The sequence below is a fragment of the Ictidomys tridecemlineatus genome, chromosome 7, assembly GCF_052094955.1.
Source record: "Ictidomys tridecemlineatus isolate mIctTri1 chromosome 7, mIctTri1.hap1, whole genome shotgun sequence".
In the NCBI taxonomy this organism is placed as follows: Eukaryota; Metazoa; Chordata; class Mammalia; order Rodentia; family Sciuridae; genus Ictidomys; species Ictidomys tridecemlineatus.
In genome coordinates this window covers 197,932,464-197,952,678 of record NC_135483.1, presented here as the reverse complement: position 1 = coordinate 197,952,678, position 20,215 = coordinate 197,932,464, and the positions used below count along the sequence as shown (strand labels likewise).

The 20,215-nt window shown below is 64.5% G+C and overlaps 1 protein-coding gene and 1 long non-coding RNA gene across 17 annotated transcripts in view; one reads left to right on the top strand and one right to left on the bottom strand.

The window, feature by feature from the left end:
• Crocc2 (ciliary rootlet coiled-coil, rootletin family member 2) overlaps positions 1-20,215 on the bottom strand; it is a 58,341-nt gene that overhangs the window by 5,534 nt on the left and 32,592 nt on the right. For 3 of the 4 annotated variants that reach the window (XM_078018415.1, XM_078018416.1, XM_078018417.1), the window contains exons 20-29: positions 17,145-17,258; positions 14,772-14,915; positions 11,364-11,560; positions 10,748-10,907; positions 8,780-9,137; positions 8,372-8,556; positions 7,327-7,447; positions 6,602-6,735; positions 542-676; positions 81-212 (exon numbers count right to left, since the gene is read on the bottom strand). In XM_078018415.1, the coding sequence (XP_077874541.1) occupies positions 81-212; positions 542-676; positions 6,602-6,735; positions 7,327-7,447; positions 8,372-8,556; positions 8,780-9,137; positions 10,748-10,907; positions 11,364-11,560; positions 14,772-14,915; positions 17,145-17,258 (1,680 nt within the window). Of the gene's footprint in view, positions 1-80; positions 213-541; positions 677-2,847; positions 3,890-6,601; positions 6,736-7,326; positions 7,448-8,371; positions 8,557-8,779; positions 9,138-10,747; positions 10,908-11,363; positions 11,561-14,771; positions 14,916-17,144; positions 17,259-20,215 lie in introns of those variants that run through there. The other variant, XM_078018418.1, reaches the window with a different exon arrangement.
• Positions 165-20,215, top strand: part of LOC144365699 (uncharacterized) — a 31,052-nt gene continuing 11,001 nt past the window's right edge. The window contains exons 1-10 of one of the 13 annotated variants that reach the window (XR_013424496.1): positions 165-273; positions 375-489; positions 768-3,445; positions 3,634-3,945; positions 4,101-4,459; positions 4,723-4,849; positions 5,884-6,119; positions 6,290-7,465; positions 8,222-12,399; positions 12,816-19,970. This is a non-coding gene — a long non-coding RNA (uncharacterized LOC144365699). Of the gene's footprint in view, positions 274-374; positions 490-767; positions 3,446-3,633; positions 4,460-4,722; positions 4,850-5,883; positions 6,120-6,289; positions 7,466-8,221; positions 12,400-12,815; positions 19,971-20,215 lie in introns of all 13 variants that reach the window. The other 12 variants (XR_013424498.1, XR_013424499.1, XR_013424497.1 and 9 more) reach the window with 12 other exon arrangements.

Below are 20,215 nucleotides of genomic sequence, written 5' to 3'. Positions count from 1 at the left end.
GGCGGCCCCGGTCTCCGCGGACCTCCCAGGGCTGGCGGCACCCCGCACCTCGCCACCCTCACCACGTGGGCACTAGGTACCTGCGCCCGGCGCGCGCGCAGCGCCGCGAGCTCCCCCTGCAGGCGGGCCCGCTCGGTGCGCAGCGCTGTGGTCGGCTCCCCGACCTCTGTGCGCTGTGCCGCCTGCTCCCCGCGCGGCCGCCTCCGGAGCACCTGGGCGGAAGAGGCTACTGACGCCAGGGCCGGGGAACCGTGACTCCCAGGCTTCTAAGAGGTGGGCATTCTGTTTGACGCTGGCCCTGGGCTTGGCCTCAGTTTATGCCCACCCCCCTCCCCGCAAACTGTGCGTCCATCGCTGACCCCTTTACTGTGCAGCAAGAGAAGCAGCCCTCCAACTCCCTCCAGACTCGGATTCCCCACCTGTCACCTGGGCATCAGATGCCATCTGGGTCACCAGCCCAGGCTCCTCCCTGGTGCGGCCTGCAGTCTGGTGAGGGTTTGCTGCCTCCTGGTGAGGGCCTACTCTCCCTGCTGGGCCTCACCTGTCGCACCGGCTCCAGGGATCCCTCCTGGCACCTGCTCTGCAGACCAGCCAGCTGCGCCTCCAGCAGCCTCCCCTTCTCTTCCAGGCCCTTCCTGCTTCCCCCCAAGGCCTGCTGCAGTGTGGTCACTTGCTCCTGGAGGGAGGGAGACACAGGGCCCACCTGGAAACATGGGGTGGGACACCCCAGGGAATGGGTGCCAGTGCATCTGCCCTGTGCCCTGCAGGTCTGAAGGCTGGAACGTGAACAGCAGGAGCAGGTCAAGGACAACGGCACCTGCTGAGTGGGTGGTTGGTGTGGCCAGGGAACCTGGAGGAAGCCTGGCCAGCTGGCCCTGTTGGCTCTGCCTGGGCCAGAATCTGGGCTCCGCGTGCTCTCTGAAGACTCATCTCAGTATCTCCCTGGCTCAAGTGTCCCTGACCTTGGAGGACAGAGCAGTGCTCCTCAGCCTGATGGAGCTTGTCTGGCGGAGCCTCTGCCCCCACCCCACCCCTGGCTCTGCCTTCCTGCCCTGAGGAGTGTCCTGCCTCAGCTCTTGCCCTGCCAAGCCCACGGGCAGCCCCCATCCCTCTCTACCCCACAGGCAGCAGGGACGCCGCTGGCCCCAGGCAGCTGAGGAACCAGGATGGCCTGTGACTCCTTCCTGCTTCCCCTGCACCCACTCCCAACCCCAAGCTCCATTCCCAGCCCCTCTGCCTTCCACCTGCCCAAACCCTCACCATTCATATGACACCCGTGATGGCCTCTGTGTCCACTGCCTCCAAGCCCACCTTCCACAGTGGCCCATGTGCATGGCCGCGACACCTCCCCAGAGCCAAGTGCCAGGACCCGGGGCTCTATTACTCCCACCCAGGGATCTTGGCAGGGAAGAGCCAGCCAGGGCACAGGCTGCTCCCCAATCTTCCACGGCATGATACCCCTCCCAGGTTTCTTCTAGGGACCAAGAAAGATGGGAGGAGCACTGGGGAGGTGGGGTCTCTGGAGATGCCCCTGACAGGCTGTTAAGAGGGCCTTGCTCATGAAGCTAGAGACAGTCTCAGTGCCAGCAGAGGAGACAGGGGTCTCCTTGAAGGTCCTTTACCAACACGAGGAAGCGAGGCCACCAACACCCAGACCTGTCCTAGGGTCTTGTCAGTGGCCCAGGCAAGTGTCCCCAGGCTCCCACCATGGGTGAGCACCTGGCTTTGCCCTCAGCCCAGCTACAGAACAGGGCTGCTCTGGGGAGTCCTCACCTGGCACGGTGGGATGCTGTGGCCTAGGGGGGTCCAGGGAGTCCTGGTCACCCCGGCCTCTGCCTGTCTGTTTGCATCTTTGCCCGCTCTGCAGCAGCCGTCCTCTGGACTCGCCGTGGCCAGCCCTGAGATTCTGCCTGAAAACTTTCTTGGAAGATTTCCAACATCTATTCTTCCCTATAAACTGCAATCAGTGGGCCCCATTCCCTCTAAATAAACCACAGCAAATAGCCCAGACCAAGGCAGACCAGCAGCCAGCTTACGGACAAGGGCAGGCCGGGACAGGAGAGGAGACCGTACTGCCGAGGGCGGGAAGCCACCCAGCCAGGCTTCTACCGTGTCCCTTTCAGTAACCCTGAGTTAAGGCAGAAGGAAAAGCAAAAATCCTGGAAAAGTGGCAAAAGGGGAAAGTATTCATATTAAAAAAACCTACGGTCACACACCAGCCACAGTCCTCCCACAGAGAGTCAGGAGGATCCAGGAAAGAGGGCGTGCAGAGGGAAATGCTGGGTGAAGGCAGAGCGGAGGGGAGGGGGCAGCAAGGAAGCACGTGCCCTGGGGGGGGGGTCAGAGGAAGAGAGACCACCCAACCTGGGCAGGAGGAGCTGGTGGGAGCCACACGAGGTGCCAGGTGACGCAGGCATGCCTGAGCCCTGGTCCCCACAGGAGATCAGGTGGACCAGTGCAGGACCAGAGCCAAGGTCCCTCAGGAGCAGGGCTGGCTCTAGGGGACGTGAAGGGCTGCTGGGGCTGGATGTGGCCTGCTCGGGCCCAGGGAGGGAGGAGAGCTGGGCAGGAGTCAAGGAGCTGTGATCTGGCTGCAGCCTGCAGGTAGTGCTGTGGCCTCTCCCCGGGGCCATAGCAGGGTGTGTGTGGGCAGTGCTGGGCAGGTTCCAGGCCTGCCCCTGATCAGAGGCCCGGCCAGCTGTGGGCAGCCGGGTGCTGGGCCCAGCAAGTCCCCACGCTGTGGGCTTGGCTGTGTGCTGTTGTTCTGCTGGGTTCCCAGGGTAGCCTGGGAACGGGGAAGGTCTCTCTCCAACAAGAGCCGTACTGTGTGCACAGCACAGCCTGCCATTTAATTAGAAAAATATGTTTTTAATTAACTTTCTCTTGACAAACACAGGGGTTCATGTGAAAGGGGGTGGGGCTGGTGAGTGGGGACCAGTCGTGAAAGTGAAAGAAGCTGTGTCAGTGCAGGGCTTGCTCCAGAGGACGGCTGCCCAGGGTGTGGCAGAGCCAGGAGGGCACCAGGCCTGCTCTGCCAGAGTCCAGTAACCACGCGACCTCAGGGGGGTGCTGGGCAGGGAGTGCAGCCCTCGGGCCCTCTGCCTGGGCCTCGGTCAAACCATGGGGTCCCAGTGACTCGTCGATGGTCTGAGCTCCCTCTCTGAGGCCCACCACAATCTCAGCAGGTCACAACCCCTGGGAAAACCCCCTTCCAGCTGCAGACCAGGGCTTCAGGGGGTCCTGGGGGCACTGGAACTACTGTCCCCGAGAAGTGAACATGCTACTTGCCAGATTCATGGAAGTGCCATCTACAAATGTGGTTGGCATACGTCACGAAAAATGAGAGAATTCCACGTGGAGCAGAGAGCAAGTGCCCAGAGCAGGTTCTGTTCCCGCTGAGGAGACCCCAAGGGCAGCCCCAGGACCTGGAGCCTGGCTCAGGAGGGTGAGGCTGGGGGCAGCAGGTGAGGGGCCAGGAGCATGGAGAGGGAGGTGCTCCCAGCTGACCCCCTCACTCTGGCTGGGGTGGGGCTGCTCCAGTGGGCCGCACTGCTCCCCACGCCTCGGATCTTAGAACCCTGTTTGCCTTTCCTCTGGGCCGACGTCAGGACAGGGCAATTCTCGTCCCTGCAGGTCCGTCCCCAGTTCATCTGGCACTCAGCAGATCCTTCTTAAGGACACCCCAGGGACAAGTAGCACCCAAGAGGGAGAGTCGTTGTCAGAACTGGCTCTGGGGTTCTCAGGGGGCCGCGGGAGACCCCTGAGGGAAACACTGGGCAGCCACTTAGAGTCCAGCCATCAGGCCAGCCAGGAGGACCGGGAGGCCTTGGTCTCAGGCTGAGAATCGCAGCACGAAGCCCGGAGGAGGAGAGGCTTGTGAAGTGGCGTACTGGAAACAGACCACCACAGACAGCAGAGTCACAGGAAGAAAAGAAGAGACCAACAGTTGGTGACATTTTTAAGTTTCAAAGAAAAATGGGCCTCTGGATCCCACTCTGAAAAGGGCCCGGGAGAGGGAGGTCCAGAACCCACAGGCCACGTCCCCTGGGCCCACTCAGTGGGAGGCAAAGGGCGAATCCTGAGCCTGGTCCTGGGGGCAGCTCTGCCCACCTGTGTCCCCAGGCCTGAGGCCCAGCTGCCGGGCTGCGCTGGAGCCAGGGCCCTGCGGCAGGGCGAGCCCTGGTGTGATGCTGAGGTCACATTAGGTCCCTGGACACAGACCCCTGGGGCAGGTAAGGCTGCCGTCTGCTGCCAAATTAGCCAGGGAGAGAGTGGAGCCTGGGCTTATGAGGGACAGGGACAGTGGGTGTCGAGTGTGCCGGGACTCAACCTGGGGACCAGCTGGTGACACGGCCACGAGAGGCCCAGAAGCCCTCACCCAGGAGCTGAGTCCCAGAACCTCAAGGAACCAGACTTTGCCAACACGCGGATGGGTTTAGGGACCCTGCCCAGAGGTCAGGTGAGCCCAAGACTCAGCCCCTCAGCTTGCAGGACGCCCTGCTGAGGGCCCCTGGGCCAGGCCAGCTCCTGATGGTGGACCCAGGGAGAGCAGCTGCTCAGCGGTTGGGGGTGACTCCATGGAGTGTGGGCTGCAGTGGGCAGAGAGCCCTGGGGGTGGGGTTCAGAACTCTGCACTCGGAGGGGGGCGGGCAGGGGGCACAGGGCCTCCCGAGGGATGCTCTGGAGGAAGTTCTCCTAGGAACAACAGCCTTCCGCCCCCAGGACACAGCCAGAGAGGGGCGTGGGAAGTGTCCCGGCCCAGCCAGGACCCCTGAGCATAGCAGCACAGCAGGTCACACTAACACTGGAAGACAATGCTCTCAGCCCGTCAGACACCTGGACCCCAGAGGTGACCAAGACAGAGAGAAGGAGGCCTGTGGGTCATCGCTGGAGGGAGAGGGAGAGGGAGGAGGGAGGAGAAGGAGGAGGAGGGAGGAGAAGGAGGAGGAGGGAGGAGAGGGAGGAGGAGGGAGGAGAGGGAGGAGGAGGGAGGGGAGAGGAAGGAGAGGGAGAGGGAGGAGGGAGGAGAGGGAGAGGGAGGAGGAAGGAGAGGGAGGAGGAGGGAGGAGGAGGGAGGGGAGAGGAAGGAGAGGGAGAGGGAGGAGGGAGGAGAGGGAGAGGGAGGAGGAGGGAGGAGGAGGGAGGGGAGAGGAAGGAGAGGGAGAGGGAGGAGGGAGGAGAGGGAGAGGGAGGAGGGAGGAGGAGGGAGGAGGAGGGAGGGGAGAGGAAGGAGAGGGAGAGGGAGGAGGGAGGAGAGGGAGGAGGAGGGAGGAGGAGGAAGGGGAGAGGAAGGAGAGGGAGAGGGAGAGGGAGGAAGGAGGAGAGGGAGAGGGAGGAGGAGAGGAAGGAGGAGGAGGGAGGAGAGGGAGAGGGAGGAGAGGGAGGGGGAGAGGAAGGAGAGAGGGGGAGGAGGAAGGAGAGGGAGGAGTGGGGAGGGAGGAGGAGGGAGAGGGAGGAGGGAGGAGGGGGAGGAGGAGGGAGAGGGAGGAGGGAGGAGGGGGAGGAGGAGGGAGGGGAGAGGAAGGAGAGAGAGAGGGAGGAGGGAGGAGGAGGGAGAGGGAGGAGGGGGAGGGAGGAGGAGGGAGAAGGAGGAGGGGGAGGGAGGAGGAGGGAGAGGGAGGAGGGAGGAGAGGGAGAGGGAGGAGGGAGGAGAGAGAGAGGGAGGAGGAGGGACGCGAGCAGCGAGCCAGCACAGGGGACCTGTCACCACACAGAAGCCTGGGTGAGGAAACGCCCTGTGCCCCATTCCCACAAGAGGGAGGGACTCCACAGCGGATTAAGCGCAGAGCCAGACCATGAGTCCGTGGGAGTGCAGAGGCCAAGGTGGGGAGAGGCTGAGGCTGCCATGGGCACAAGAAAGCCGGACACAGCCATTGCCTGCAGGAGGACAGTAAGGGGAAGCTACGCTCTGAGCAGCATGTCACAGAATGCACCGCTAGAGTCCCTTAGAAATAGAAGGAGACGCTGGGGAAGAATCAGCAGGAAAACCCAGCACAGCCCTCCTAGCCTCGGCACATTCCGGAACAGGGCGAGTTTGCAGTATTTCAATCGTGTAAAGATGGTTCGGAAGGTGCATTTCCAAAAGAAGCCTCGCATCCGCCGCGCCTGAGCGCACCCAGGTGAGCACCATCCACGTAGGACGGACTCAGCCCCACTTGTCAGATCCCGGCTCCCAGGCACCTCCCCACTGCTGCCACCTACCATCCTGGACCTTGGACCCAACCGTAGCGTGGGGCCTGGCGTGGTGGGACGCGGACCTGAATCCTAAACCCCTTCTGTGTCTGAGCAGCACGTCAAGGCTGTCCTGCAGCAGCCGGAACACGACCGAGGAGCCCCATGGCTGGCCAGGTTCCCCAGGCCTGCCCGTGTGGCCAGCGGGAAGGGGGCCCTGACTGCTGTGAACCCTCTGTGGAGCAGGGGCTGGGACAGCTCCCACAGCTCTTCCAGAGGTAGCTCCAGCCTGGGGTCTGAGGGCCAGTGACTCTCTAGTGTGCCTGTGCCCCATTCCCACAGGGACTCTGGTCCAGCCACTGACCTCTGGCCTGACCCTCTCAGCTCCTATAGCCCCCTCCCTCCCTCCCTGTCCTGCTGCCTGCCCTACCTGTAGCCGCCGCCTCTCCTGGCTGGCCGCCCGCAAGCTGGACAGGTGCTCGGTCTCCAGCCTCCGGAGCGCCTCCTCCTGCAGGGCCCGTGCTGCCAGGGTGCTGCTCAGAGCACCTTCTGCCCGGTGCCGACCTGGGGAGCCAGATGGCAGGGGACTCCCAAGGCCTTCAGGCTGCCAGGGGATCACCACTCCCAGGACTGTCCCCCCAGTTCACAGGCTACAGACGAAGCTCGGTGGACCTGTGACTGGCTCCTCCATGGAGCACAGGGTCCTGCCGATGGCCCTCATTTCCTCTCCTTCAGGCTCCAGAGTCCTCCCACCGCCATGGCCCCTCCCTGCCCCCACCAACACTCCTGTGGCTGACTCTCCGGGAGCCCAGGCTGCCCTCCTGGCCGACGCTTCAGGGGGCAGTGAGTGTGAAGCCTGTAAGGGCTGGGTGGGGGCCTTCTGAGGAGGCCAGAGGAGGCAGAGTCCAAGGGGGGACCCATGTGTGGGAAGAGGGCCAGGTAGTGGGCACAGCCAGGGCCCAGACCCTGGGGTGGGAGTCACAGGAGAGGGGCTAGGCCTGACCAGCAGAGCCTCAGAGTCTCGGGACTGCCCCCGGGCTGGGGTGGCCTGTGTGAGGGAGCGGGCGCTGGCCAGGCCCAGGGCTGGCTCAGGAGCTGCTCTCAGACCGCTCCCAGGGGGCGGGGGCAGGGGAGGGGGCAGTGGGCAGCAGTCACCTTCCTCTGCCTCTGCCAAGGCCCTCTGCAGCTGCCCCAGGTGGCTCTGCGCTTGGGCAAGTTCGCTCTCCACCCTGTGCAGCCGGCTGCTCATGCTCTGCACCTGGACATGGGCCTCATCCTGGGCAGAGGAACTAAGGTCAGCAGGACAGCCTGGGGGGCAAGTGGAGGGCAGAGGTGTCCACTAGCAGGCTGGGTTGTCAGGTGGGCAGCTGTAGTCGGGCAGGGCAGTGGACAGTGTGGGCTGTGGGCTGCAGGGAAGGTCAGGCCTGGTGGTGGGATGAGCTGCCCTGCTGGCCTGGGAGGGCCCCGAGTGGCCAGAGGGAGGGCTGGGCAGAGTAGGAGTTGGCAGGGGCTGGACACAGCCTGTGGGTCAGTGTGAAGGGAGCCAGGGCTGAGGAATGGGACCTGGCCCTGGTCTGGTGTCAGTGGGCAGTGGTCCTGAAGGACTGCTGGGGCCCGGCAGCCCTGGGACTGTTGTCGGCCTCTCCCACTGGACAGCCACCAGGGTCCCGAGCCCACCCTGCCACCTGGCAAGTTGGGAAGGGGCAGACTGCAGGCTCTGCTGAGTCCCAGGGCCAGGAGCACAACTGGACATTCACTGCATAGGTGTCCTCAGGGGAGGGGTCCTGCTGGGCCTGTCCCCACCTCGGGGACAGTTCTTCAGGGATGGCATGGGATGGCAAATGCCTATCCTCAGGGGACATCACAGTGGGCCAACTCCGGGGGCTTTGTGGCCCACCCTGAGGGACAGTGTGGTCCTAGGCCATGTGAGGGTCAGGCCTGGAGGGCAGTGGGATCACAGAGGACAGTCTAGACACTCAGACCACTCCCAGGGGGCAGGGGAGGGGGCAGTGGGCAGCGGGCAGCAGTCACCTTCCTCTGCCTCTGCCAGGGCCCTCTGCAGCTGCCCTGCCAGGGTCTCAGTGGGTCTGAGGACAGACACACAGACGGAGAGTCATCTGGGTGAGTTGCTGGGTTCCCTGGTCCCAGGGCCCCAGGGGGTGTGCCCCTGTGGGTGGGGAGGACCCCAGCTGCCCCTCACCCGCTCCCGCTGGGCATCTTGAAGTTTCTGGAGAAGGTCCCCCAGTGCGTCCTGCACAGAGGCCACATCAATGACCTTGGAGTCGCAGTCTCCAGGGGCAGGTGGGTGCCACCGGGGTGGTGAATGGACCCTGGTGGGGGAGCTGGCTCTGTGCCACTCAGGTGGAGCCTGGGAGCTGTTGGAACCTGCATCGGTGACAGTGGAGAGGACGTGGGGAGGGTTGGTGACAGAAACGTGGGCACTCCCCTTCACCCTGAAGCTCCTGCTGGGGCGCTGGGGTGGGGCTGTTGTGGGCACAGGCTCCTAATTGCTGGGACTGGTCCAGCCCCCTCATGTGTGGGTTGTGTGAGGCCTGGGAAGGGGCGGGGTGCCCAGGTTACAGTCAGAGCTGGACAGGAGGACACTCACCTTTCATGGGAGAACCAGGTCGTTCTGGGGAGGTGGAGGGGCTCCGACCCCGGAGCCCCAGGCCACGGCGGAGTGTGGAGCGCAGCCCGTCCAGCTGGGCCTCTGTGTCCCGCCTGGCACCCTGGGCTTGGGCGAGCTCCTGCTCTAGGTCATGGGCCCGGCCATGGGCACTGTCCAGGCGAGCTTGAAGACTGTCAGCCAGGGAGCTGGCCTGCCGCAGCCTCCTGGTGGCGCGGTGCACCTCGGCCCGCAGGGCCTGCTCAGTCTCCTGGCTCGCCTGCAGGTGCCCTTCCAGCTGCTGTGCCTGGGCCTTCCCTGAGGCCTGGGCCTCCGCCAGCTGCCGCTGCAGGCCCAGCACCTGCAGGAGGGATGTGGGGGGACCAGCCAGGAGACCCAGGCCTATCTGCCCCTGGGAGACCCTGCCCCAGGCCTCTGGGCCTCAACCCCCTCGCAGGTCACAGCTGGCAGGTGGGGTCACCTGAGCCAGGTGGCACCTTAAGACCACAGAGTGTCCCTCAGCTGAGAGTCCTGCCGGCAGCCACCTGAAAGCTGTGGGCAGTGGTCCCAGCACCCCTCCTGCTGGGGGCTCCCTTTAGGACCCACCATGCTGGTCGGGGCACAGCCCTGGGCCAGCATCTGCACACACAGGTGCCCTCTGCACAGGGTGTGTGAGTGAGGAGTGTGCAGGCTGCAGGGTGGAGAGGGACACAGACAGGCCTCTGAGTCGAGGTGCAGGGTGGCAAGCAGGCCTGGTCTCATCCTGCTTCCTGGGTGGACACAATGACTCACAGGTGGACTGAGGTCACCTGTGGGTCACTGGGCTGTGGAAGGTCAGCCCCGGGTTCTTGGGGCCCAGGCTCAAGGCGACTGTGGGTGGCATGCACAGCTTTCTGAACCAGGGGCCCTGTGTTGTCAGTGACCCTGGGGCTCTGGGAGGGTGGGGAGCCCTGGCTGTGTGCAGCCCCTGGTTCAGCACACGGAGCTGGCAGGTGGGCCTGGGGCAAGGTCTGTGTGCAGGTGTGGGGTCGGGGGGGTGTGCATGGGCACAGCGTGAGCTCAGCACCTCCGGCTCCTGGTGTCCCTATTTCAAGCTCCCTGCCTCCTCCTGGCAGAACTCTGTCCTTCATCTGGGCCAAACACACCTTTTCTAGAACACAGCTCCTGGGCAAGTCCAGGGAGGTGTGTGTAGTTGGGCCCTTCCTCAGATCCATCTCCCCGGCCCCGGGCCGCTCAGTCACCCAGTGTGTGGGCTGTGGACTCCCACAGGTGCAGGTGGGAGTCGGCCTAGAAGTGGGTCCTCTGGCCTCCTTCCCGCCCCCATCTGGTGCCTCCTGCCTTTCTGCTCGCGCTCCTTCCTGGCCTCTCCTCAGACCTATCCAAGGAAAGCACAGGTCCTGCCTCCTTCCGGGTCTGCTGGAGGGTGGCCTCGGCCTCTGTCGCCTGCCTCTGTAGCCCCAGTGCCTCCTGCTGGCTCTGCTGCTGACGCTGGGCATCCTGTGCACCCCGGGCCTGCAGCTCACTCACCTCTTGGCTCTTCCTCCGATTCTCACCTTCCAGCATTCTCACCTGGGAGGGTGGCAGCGCTGGGATGGGGGCAGGAGCCCCACAGCCTCCCCTCCCTGCCTCTGCTCATGTGTCCTCCCTCATGGCAGCTGACCATATTCTGGGAGCCTCAGCCTAAGTCCAGCTCTGGGCGGGGCCTTGGTGCCCCACATGACCAGGTGCTGGGAACCACGCTCAGCCACTCTGCAGACACACACCTGGTAGTCCTCTCTGGGTGCAGAGCCACCAGTGGAGCTGGGCCAGGAGGGCTGGGGGGAGGGGCGCTGACCGGAGAGCTCAGGGGACCGGAGAGCCGAGGGGTCTGAGCTGGGCGGGCGTCACTAGAAGGTGGCTCCAGTGGCCCCTGGAAGAAGCTCCTCCCAGGATGGCTGAGGGAGCAGCCTGGGGGAGTGTGGGGACCCCTACCTGTCTGCGGCTCTCCTGCAGCTCCCGGCGGGTGTCCCCCCAGGCCTGCTCCAGCTCCTGCAGCCTGGCCCGCAGCACCCTGGCCTCCTGATGAGCAGCTGCCCAGGCCTCCTCCAGCCCCAGCAGCTTCTGCTCCTGCTCCTCCTTGGACCGCTTAAAACTGAGCAAGCACCAGAGGCTGGCTGGACACCCCAGGCTGACCTCCTCGGGGGGGCCCTGTGGCTGCCTGGCTGCCTCCCCAAGTAAGACACGGTCCCTGGTGCAGACCCTATGCCCTGTTCCAAGACCCAGCCTCATCCAGATCCGAGTTCCTGCTAGCATGGGCCTGGTCCAGTGTCCACTGTCCACATCTTCAGCCTCTCTGTAGCCTGGCCCTCACCACACCACTAGAGACCTCATGTTTGGCGCCAACCTGCTGTGCCTCGGGGCCTTCCTGCAGCCCGCCAGGCCCCAGTCTCCCACGGGCCAGGCTGGCCTGTCTCAGGGGCTGCGAGGCAACTCCTCGAAGGCGGGGACCATGTCCACCCCCCTTCCCTGCTGCTTGGGCTGGCCCCGGCAGGCCTCAGACGGGGTAGGGGTTGGCGCCTCTCCCTGCTGTCTGGCCCAGACCCCTCACCTGGCCTCCTCCTGCGCGGCCCTGCGGACGGCGGCCCGCAGCACACTCTTCTCGAGGGCCTCCTCACGCAGCGCCCGGCGGGCCTCCAGGACCTCCCTGTGCAGACCCTCTCGGCTCTCCTCCCAGCCCCGTCGCTCCTGGCGCAGGCTGGCCAGCTCCTCCTGGGCCACCTTCAGCTGTGCCCGCAGCCTCTCAGCCTGACGGAAGCATGTGGCTCTGGTGGCTGGCCGAGGGGCCGTGGTCCAGGACAGCCGTGGGCCACACAGGTGAAACTGGTCTGGCAGGTGCAGGTGTCTGCGCAGCCCGGGAGCCTAGACACCAGCCCCGCCCTCCACGGGGCAGGACCTGTCTACCACTGCTGAGGCCAGGGGCAGCTTAGGAGGGCCAGTCCCTAAGCCCGGTCCCCATCCTGGCCTGTCCCTGTGCTGGACTCCAGGACACTGACCACTGCTGGGCAGGGTCTGCCCTTCCTACTTGCTGCCCCTGCACCCACTCCTCCCCTGCAATGAGTGTCAGCCAGGGCCACTCCTGCCCTGCAGTGGGCAGCTGGGTCAGCAACCCAGTGGCTCAGCACTGGCCACTGCATGGTTATGGGCATGCCTACCGACCCCGGCCTCCTGGCTCTGCCTCCTCCGTCCACAGGGGAGGCAGTGGGGAGGGAGAAGGGCGCCTGGGCCCTCAGAATTTTCTGGCAGTTGGGAAGCCACTGGTGCTGGGCTGCCCAGCTGCTGGGACTGGAAGCTGTCCCCATTACAGGAGCCCTGCACAAAGCTCAGCCCACAGGAGCAGGTCTCAGGCCTGGGAGCAGGGGGCACAGAAAGAAAGCCACTGTGGGTGGGCTCTGGGGCCAGCAGGAACCGCAGCCCCCACCCCACTCCTGGCCTCGTGTCGTCCTGCACACCTGAGCTGCCCCACGGTGGAGTGAGTCCTCGTTCCCTGCCAGGGTTGTCCAAGGCCCAGAGTATGACCACATCACACTGGAAGCAGGACACGTCCCCCCTGCACCAGTGGCCTCCTCACCCACAGGGTCCTCCAGGTAGGCCTGGGTGGGGTAGTTACATAACCCGAGTTGGCCCCAGGCTGCAGCATGGGAGTGGGAGGGTCAGCAGCCTGGAAGACAGGTTTCTCCAGGTACTGGGCTCCCAGGATGGAAGGGTCTGGGGGAGGTCAACTGGGCAGGCTCAGAGTGGGCAGGAGCGGCCCACCTGCAGCACTCAGGCTCTGGGGTGGAGCTTGCTGGGGCCCAGCCTGGACCCCTGGCCTCCTGCCTCCCAGGCCTGAGCCATGGCCCTGACCAGCTGCCTCTGGGAAGGCTCCATCCTGGCTCTCGCGGGCCCCTGGGGAGGAGGCGGTGGAGGAAGTGGGCAGGGGCAAGCCGCGGGGGAAGCCACAAACACTCGGCGAGCTGCTGCTGTGCCCAAAGCAAACCCTCTTTTCTGGCTGTTTTCACAGGACATTGTCCAGGCCCCTGGCCGCCTGGCCCGGGGTCTGCCTGCTGTTCTTGTTGTTCTGTTTTTGGGAAGGGCCTGAGCCTCCCCTCAGCTCCCCTCCTACCCCCACATGTGGGAGCAGCAACTGTGCCGAGCATTTTCCGCTGAGCTCAGCAGAAATCCGCCCAGGAGGTCAAGGACCAGGAAAAGGGCCCATCCATCATAAAGAAGCTGTTTTCGTTTCCCAGGGCGGAGGGGATGAAAACAAGCAAAACAAACCCCCACCCCCACCTCTACCCCCTGTGTCTGCCCACCCGCCTCATAAGAGCAGCCCTTTTACGGGAACTTTACAGCCAAATCGCTTAATGTGATTATAATAATTATTTCTTCACTAGAAATTGTATAAACAGCCTCTTCTGAAACCTCTGCAGGGGGGCAGCTGCAGAGGAGGCAGGGAGGGAAAGCGGGGGAGGGGCAGCTGTGGGCTGGCCCGGGGGCAAGTGTGCAGTGTGCATGCACAAGTGAGTGTGCACACATGTGCTCTGGTGTGCAAACATGTGGCCGAGAGTGTGCATGCACCGTCCACAGGCATGATGGATGTGCTTGCATGTGCACACGTGTCCGCTTGCCATTCATCTTTATGCATGCATGTGTGTTGGGTGGTGCCGGAGTGTGTTTGCATGTGTGAGTGTGTGAATGCATGTGAGAGCCTGGGTGTGCATGTGCACATGTTCAGTGTGCACTTATCACTTGGTTGCGTGCTTTTAAGCAGCGTGGGATATGGACACACATCTGTGTGTGGGGTGAACCTCGGGCAGGGCCCGGAAGGTCCTCCAGCCTCCAGGCTCTGGTTTCCATGGCAACCCTGGGCTCACCTGGCGCCTGCTTCTCTGTGATTGTTCCTCTGAGCACCCCCTCAGTCCCCGTCACTCCTACACCCTTTCTGGGGTCCCCACTCTGTTTCTGGGGCCATCACTTCCCTCGTGGGGGTCCCCTTCCCCTTGTGAGGCCCCTACCGCTTTTGTCCCCCTGGATCCACCAGAACAGATGTGTCCCCAGCCTCCCCACACTGCCCAGCTTGGAAAGCTCACCCTCCTTCCCGTGCTCACTGACCAGCCTGACTTGGAAACCGCTGCAAGGGGCCCTTCTCTTTGGGGCCAGTGTAAATAGCCCGTCTGGTGAATCACGCTTTCCTCTCGGGGGCTCACGCGGGGCGTGCCTGGGGGGGCTGAGCCCTCCCCCTGCTCGGCCCACAGCCCAGGGAGCCATGAGGCCACCTGCCCCCGCAGGCCCCTCTGGGCTTTGCTGGCCCCTCGTCCAGCCCTCAGCCACATGTCCCCTGCCCTGCCTCTTGCAGGCACCCCCAAGTCCTGTCAAATCTCCTCAGAGACACGTCTCCATCTGCTGGCCTGCTGGGCCCCAGTTGGCCTCTCTGTGCTCCTTCTGCCCCTGCCTGTCCCCACCCCATCATGATCACATGGTGCTGGGCCACTGGGGTCTCTGTGCCAACACCAGGACCCCGCCAGGCCCCTGACCATCCCTGAAAACCCCACTCGCCCCTTGTCTCTTCCTGCCCCTCGACTGCAGGCTCCTCCAGACCCAGCCTCCAGACCCACAGCCCATAGGCTGAGTCCAGCCTCCCCGTGTCCACCCCCAGTCGCGGCTGCCTCCCAAGAGAGACCACAGACCCTGCACAGGGAGGTGCCCCTGGACTCCGGGTGTGAGCTGTGTGGAATAAGAGTGCTGGGCCGGGTGTGGCGCCACACCTGGACCCTGTGTCCTGGCCAGCCTCCCGCGAGTTGGCCCTCCCTGGCTGTCCTCCTGGGGCCCAGCCTGGGGCACGCCCTCTCCGGTCACGTCCACCGCCGCCGCACGCCAAATTCATCCTTGTAGGTTTGGAATCTTGGCCAGCTTCCCCTCCCCCAGGGCAGCTCTGAGCTGAGCACAGCCCCGCCCACTCGGCTCCTGCTGCCCTCACCTCTCGCTGGGCACTGCTCCTCCCGGCTGCCACCTCCCGGAGACTCTGGCTCAGAGCTTCGGCCTGTGTCTGGTGGGAGGAGATGGCCTCCTCAAACTGGGCCTGAAGGGCCCGTAGCTCCTCTGTCCTGGTGCTGAGGGTGGCCTGGGGAAGCAGGGACACACCACCCATCAGGGAGGCCAGCCTGAGGTGGGCGTCCCCTGGGGGGCAGCTGGGGGTGCCGGGCAGGCATCGCCTGCTGACTGCCCAGCATGTTGGTGAAGGGCAGAGTGCTGGCCCGGAGAGGGGCTCCGGGAGGGGGGCTGAGGCTCCAACCCGTCTCCCACCTCTGTTTCCCCTCTGGGGCTCCCGAGCCACCAGACCACGGCAGGGGACGCTGGGCCCAGGACCCCAGAGCCGACTGGTGGCCTGCCTAGGATGTCCCTGCTGGGCTCCTTGGCTCAGGGGGAGGATCGGGAAGGGTCATCTGGCCTGTGGACAGGCTCTGTCCTCAGTGATGCTGGCAGTGAGCTGGGGTCACCTCTGCCCTGGCAGGGCCTGCTGGCCACACAGGCCCAGGATGCAGAGGAACCCCCCGGGGCCTGAGGCCCGCAGCCTTCACTGAGGTCACCCAGGAGAGGAGGGCTCACCCTCTGAGGCAGTGCCCATTCCCCTCCCGGGGGACCCAGCCCATCAGCCTGGGCTGAGGAGGCCAGAGCATCGTTAGAGATGCTCCTCCTGGGAATCGAGTGCCACTCTGCTGCTCCTCCTTCCTGGACTGACCAATGGCAGGTGGAGGGGGACACCCACTGTCTCTGCCAGCTGCCAGTGTGAAGCACTCAGTCTTGCCTGCCCTTGGATGCCACCCTGCCTAGGCAGCTCTGGCACCACTTGGGACCCAGCCTCGCCCAAACTGTCCTCCTGTCCCACACCTGCTCTCCTGTCCAGGACTCTCCCCATCCACCCTGGGCCACAGTGTCTCACAGGGGGTTCTTCCCCAGGCTACAGTCTCTGTGGCCTACTAGCAGCAGCTGGGCAGAGGAGGGCAGCTGAGGGGACCCGGGGTTCCAGGGAGGCACAGGTGCCAGGTGGGCGCCCCCCATCCTGCAGGCCGCTGCCTGGGGCCCTGCCGTGGGCTTCGCCAGGCTCTGGCAGCAGCACAGCAGGAGCCTCGTTTATTCCAGTCAGGCCAGGGCACAGGCTCTTCTACCCCCTGCCTCCTGGACGGACACGTCGCCTTGGACAGCTGGACATGGGCTTCGTGCCCTGGCACGGCCCCAGAACTGCTTATTCAGTGAGGCTGGAGGACACCTTGGGAGCTTGGGGACAGGTTCTGCTGAGAGCCTGCAGGCCCCTGTGCTCTGGGGGCGCCTGACCACGTCACCCCAGCTGTTCCTGGGCTGCGTTTCCACTCCCCTCCTCTCCGAGGGTTTCGACCCCTGTCTTTGGAGCTGAGGTGGTAAAAGAGCCCCTAAGGAGCGCCCGAGGAGCTCACTGGCCGGCAGGTCCACCCTGGGTCCAGGGGAGACCCAGCCACACAGATGCTCCAGGAGCCAGCTCCCGGAGGCTACCCTGAGAACGGCGGGCGCTCCCCGTCTCCGCGCTTTCTTGGTCCCTGCCCACAGGGGGCTAAGAGAGTAGCTGGGAAGGGCACAGCCCCATCCTCCAGCCCCGGGACCCTCTCAGCCTGCCTCAGGAAAGGGACACGGCCGAGGTGGCGGCTGGGAGCCAGAGGTCTGGGGCCAGGCTTTCCTGGGTCCAGGCTGCCTTGGACTGCCCTGCCCAGAGTGACATGGGGTCTGGTCTTGGTGTCAGGGCAGGGCCAGGCAGCCCCTGGGGCCACCTCCTACCTGGAACACGATTCCTGCAGCACAGCGTCCCGTGGTCAGCCAGGAGTCCCCATCCCCACGTCAGAACCAGCGAGCGCCTCCCCCAGGCCTGCCACCCATCACACCTGCTCCCACCCCACCTCACACCTCCCAGGCAGGCAGCACAGGTGGGTGGCCTCGGGGGCAGTGGGTGGCAGGGACCCCAGTGGGTGAGCCTCTGCAGCCCCTGGGTCGCAGCTGCCCTTCCCACCGCACAGCAAGGCGAGGCTGGTTGTGTGGCTGCAGACGGGCACAGGCCTGGGGCAGCCCTCCCCCTCCTCCCTGGCCAGGCCTCCCCTCTGGGCCCCCGCTGGTTCTGAGGGCTGGGAGCACCCAGACCTGCCCAGGCAGGGACCAGAGCACAGCCTTGGCTTCCTGCCACCAGACTCTCTCCTCCCTGGCCCAGGAAGCCCTGGGCAGCGGCCATGCTCCTGGGACAGGAGGAAAGGTGAGCTGGTGTCTGCCGCAGGTTGGACCGTGCACGGCCAGGCAGGGGCTGGTTGCTGGCTCAGGGTGGTGGGCTCACCTCGGCTCGTGCCTGCTGGCCCTGGGCCTCCTGCTGCACGTGCTCCAGGTCCCGTGTGGCCCTGGACAGCTGCTCTTTCAGCAGGCTCCTCTCTGCTTCCTTTAGAGACAGGGCCTGGACACAGGGATGCTCATGAGAGGGCTGGAGAGCTGGGGCTAGGCCTCCTCACAGGACAGGCCAGCAGAGCCCCTGCCTCCATCCCTGCTGCCGAGGAGGGCGGCCTAGAGCTCTTCCCCTGCCCCAGGCCCTCCCACCTGGCACTGCCCTCAGACAGTCCTCTTGGGGTGCCCCTGTCCCGTATCTGCCTAAGTCCTGCTCTCTCCCAGTGCAGACCAGAACTTCATGACCCCGAATCCCTGCAGACTGTGGTCCCAAGTGCACACAAAGGAGCCTCCAATGGCCCCTGGAGCACCCCAGATGCCCATCTCACTCACGGTGAGAGGAGTGTAGGCGGCTGGACCCAGAGAGGCCAAGTTTGTCCCCAGGCCAAGGGGGACAGGCTGCTCCACCCGCAACCCGTGGACAGTGGAAGGAATCGGCAATGCCCGTCCACACCACAAGCACTTATTCCCTCCTCGCCCAAGCCCACTGGGGAAGGGAAGCCTGGAGACGCTGTCCATGTGCAGGACATCCAGCTCAGCTCTCTTCTGTCACTGTTTATGACACTGAAAGCCACGAGCAGGAGGTAACCTCGGTGTGAGCCACAAGAGGCCCGCACCTGGTGGCCTCGCACCCAAGGGAACGTCACAGCAGTGGAGAAGCCTCCCGAAGCCCCCACTGCAGTCAGAGGCCCGGGGACATGGGATCCGAGGCCCCGGAGAGCAGGTGGGCTCCTTATCTCCGCAGGAGAGGTGCCGGAGGGAACCTGGGGCTGAGCCCCCCGTCCAGCAGAAACCATCCAAGAAACATCCGTAGAGTCGGCACTGGGGTCTCTCCCCAGGCCAGTGCTGTGTGGCCCAGTCCTCCTTGAGCCGGGCAGAGGCAGGAGGAAGGCCCCTGTTAGGTGAGGGTGGGTTGGGCAGGATGTGCCCCAGGCTCGTTGAGGGTGCCCGCGGGGATGTGTGAGCAGCCTCAGGGAGGGCGTGCTTCCTAAACCTCTCCTGGTCTCCCCGGGAGTCCCCGGCAGCAGCCTCTTCCTCGGGGAAATGGCCATGTGGTCACTGTCACTCACGCTGGCCCGGGAGCACATCTGAGACTGTGCCAACGAGCTGCCACGTGGCGGCCTTCTGCCCAGTTTCAGGTGGTTAGAGGGAGACTCGGAGCCCTGGTGTCAGCTCCTGGTCTCTAGGAGGAGGACGGGACACCACTTCAACCTGTGGACATCATTCTATTGACGGTGAAACCCTGGACCGACTCAGCAGCCTCCGGGATGGTGAACGCAGAGACTCCATGACCCCAGCCCCACGTCTCTTCTCTCCCCATGCAGCCTTCTCGATACTCGCGGGGTCAGGCCACGCTCTCTGGGGTCCCTGGAGGTGGTCTCTGGGTCCTGGCTCGAGGGGCTGTGGGACCCCACATGGCAGTCGCTGGCACAGGTCCAGGTGGCCTTGAGATGGCGACATCTGAGATGAGGCAGTTGCATGGGGACTGGGCCCTAAGTGGTGGGTCTGAGCTGGCCTAGCACTGCAGGGGACACCAGGAAACAAGTCCCGAGGAGCTGGCAGTGTGGCAGGGACGGCCTCGTATCTGGGATGATTTTGGAAATGAATGCACCCTGCTTGGCCCTCTCCCTCCCTGGAGCCCTCGTTCATTCCAGTCAGGGCCAGGGCCCGTCTGTCCCTTTTGAGACCCTCATTAGTGGACACAGTAAGAAGGTGCCTGGTGAAAGTCTTAAAAGGATCTGTTTACGGGGGCAAACAGAACGGAGCCAGCCCCACTCAGTCCACGCAGCCAGGAGAGTGGGGAGCGGAGGGGAAGCGTCCCCGTGCTGCTGCCAGCTGCACGCTCTCTGACTCTAGTCCACCTGGAGCCCCTCAGGGGCTGGTGACCTGCCCCTTCCCGCTCTCCCTGCTCAGCTGTCTCTGTATGGGTGGCCGCATATGTCGGGCAGCCCCCAGGTGTGTGTGATTTGGGCCGTGCTGCCTGGTGGGTGGTGTCGGAGGAGTGAGGCCACACAGGGCCTTGGTCACTTGGCCTCTGTGGGCCTCTTTCCTCCCATGGCACAGGTAACACCACTGCATCCCCAGGGCCTCTGGACCTGCCCTTCTTTGGCTAGCCCTGCCTAGCCCTGGCCTCTCCCATCTTCCCTGGTCTGTCTCTCTTCCCCAGCCCGTCACGACACCCCTACGCACAAGGCCACTGCTCCCCATCACCCACACCTGCTGTGAGACACCCTGGGTGACACCGGGCCTGCCACAGCCTGGTGGCTGCGACCCTCCTTGACCTCCCCAGGCTCCCGTTCCTCCTCCCAGGCCACCGCAGGAGGCAGGGTGGTGGCTGCCAGGAGCAGGGACGGCCGAGGGATTCCAGTAAAGTGGGCTCAAAAGAGTGCGTCCCCCAGCACGGAACATCAGACTCGGAAGGAAGGGGGACAATAAGCCTGGCTGCTTTAGTCACCAACCCCCAGCTGTACTGTGTGCCAGCAGCTGGTCCTCGTCACGCGGTGGCAGCCCTCGGGGTTGTCTACCTGTCTTCCCATTCTCTCCACAGTGAGCCCGTCAGGGTGGCCTGTGCCCTGGAGAAGCCTGCACTCACCCCTCAACCCAATGAGGTCAGCCTCGGGGGGACGGATGGCCAGTGAGTGGTGACGGTTGTCTGCCTGCACTGGGGTCAGACTGAATGCCCTGATGCACAACTGGACGACTGGCTGAGCAGATGGATGGATAGGTGGGCGAGTGGACGGGCAGGTGGGTGCATGTGTGGATGTGTGTGTATGGTTGCATGGATAGATATAGCGGGTGCACATCTGTGTGTGTTGATGGGTAGGCGGGTGACATGCAGATATATGGGTGGATGTGGGTAGGGTGGATGTGGGTAGGGTAGGTGGGTGGATGTGTGGATGGATGGTTGAGTGGATATTTGATGGGTAGGTGGGTAGATGGCTGGCTGGATGGATGGATGTGTTGATGGGT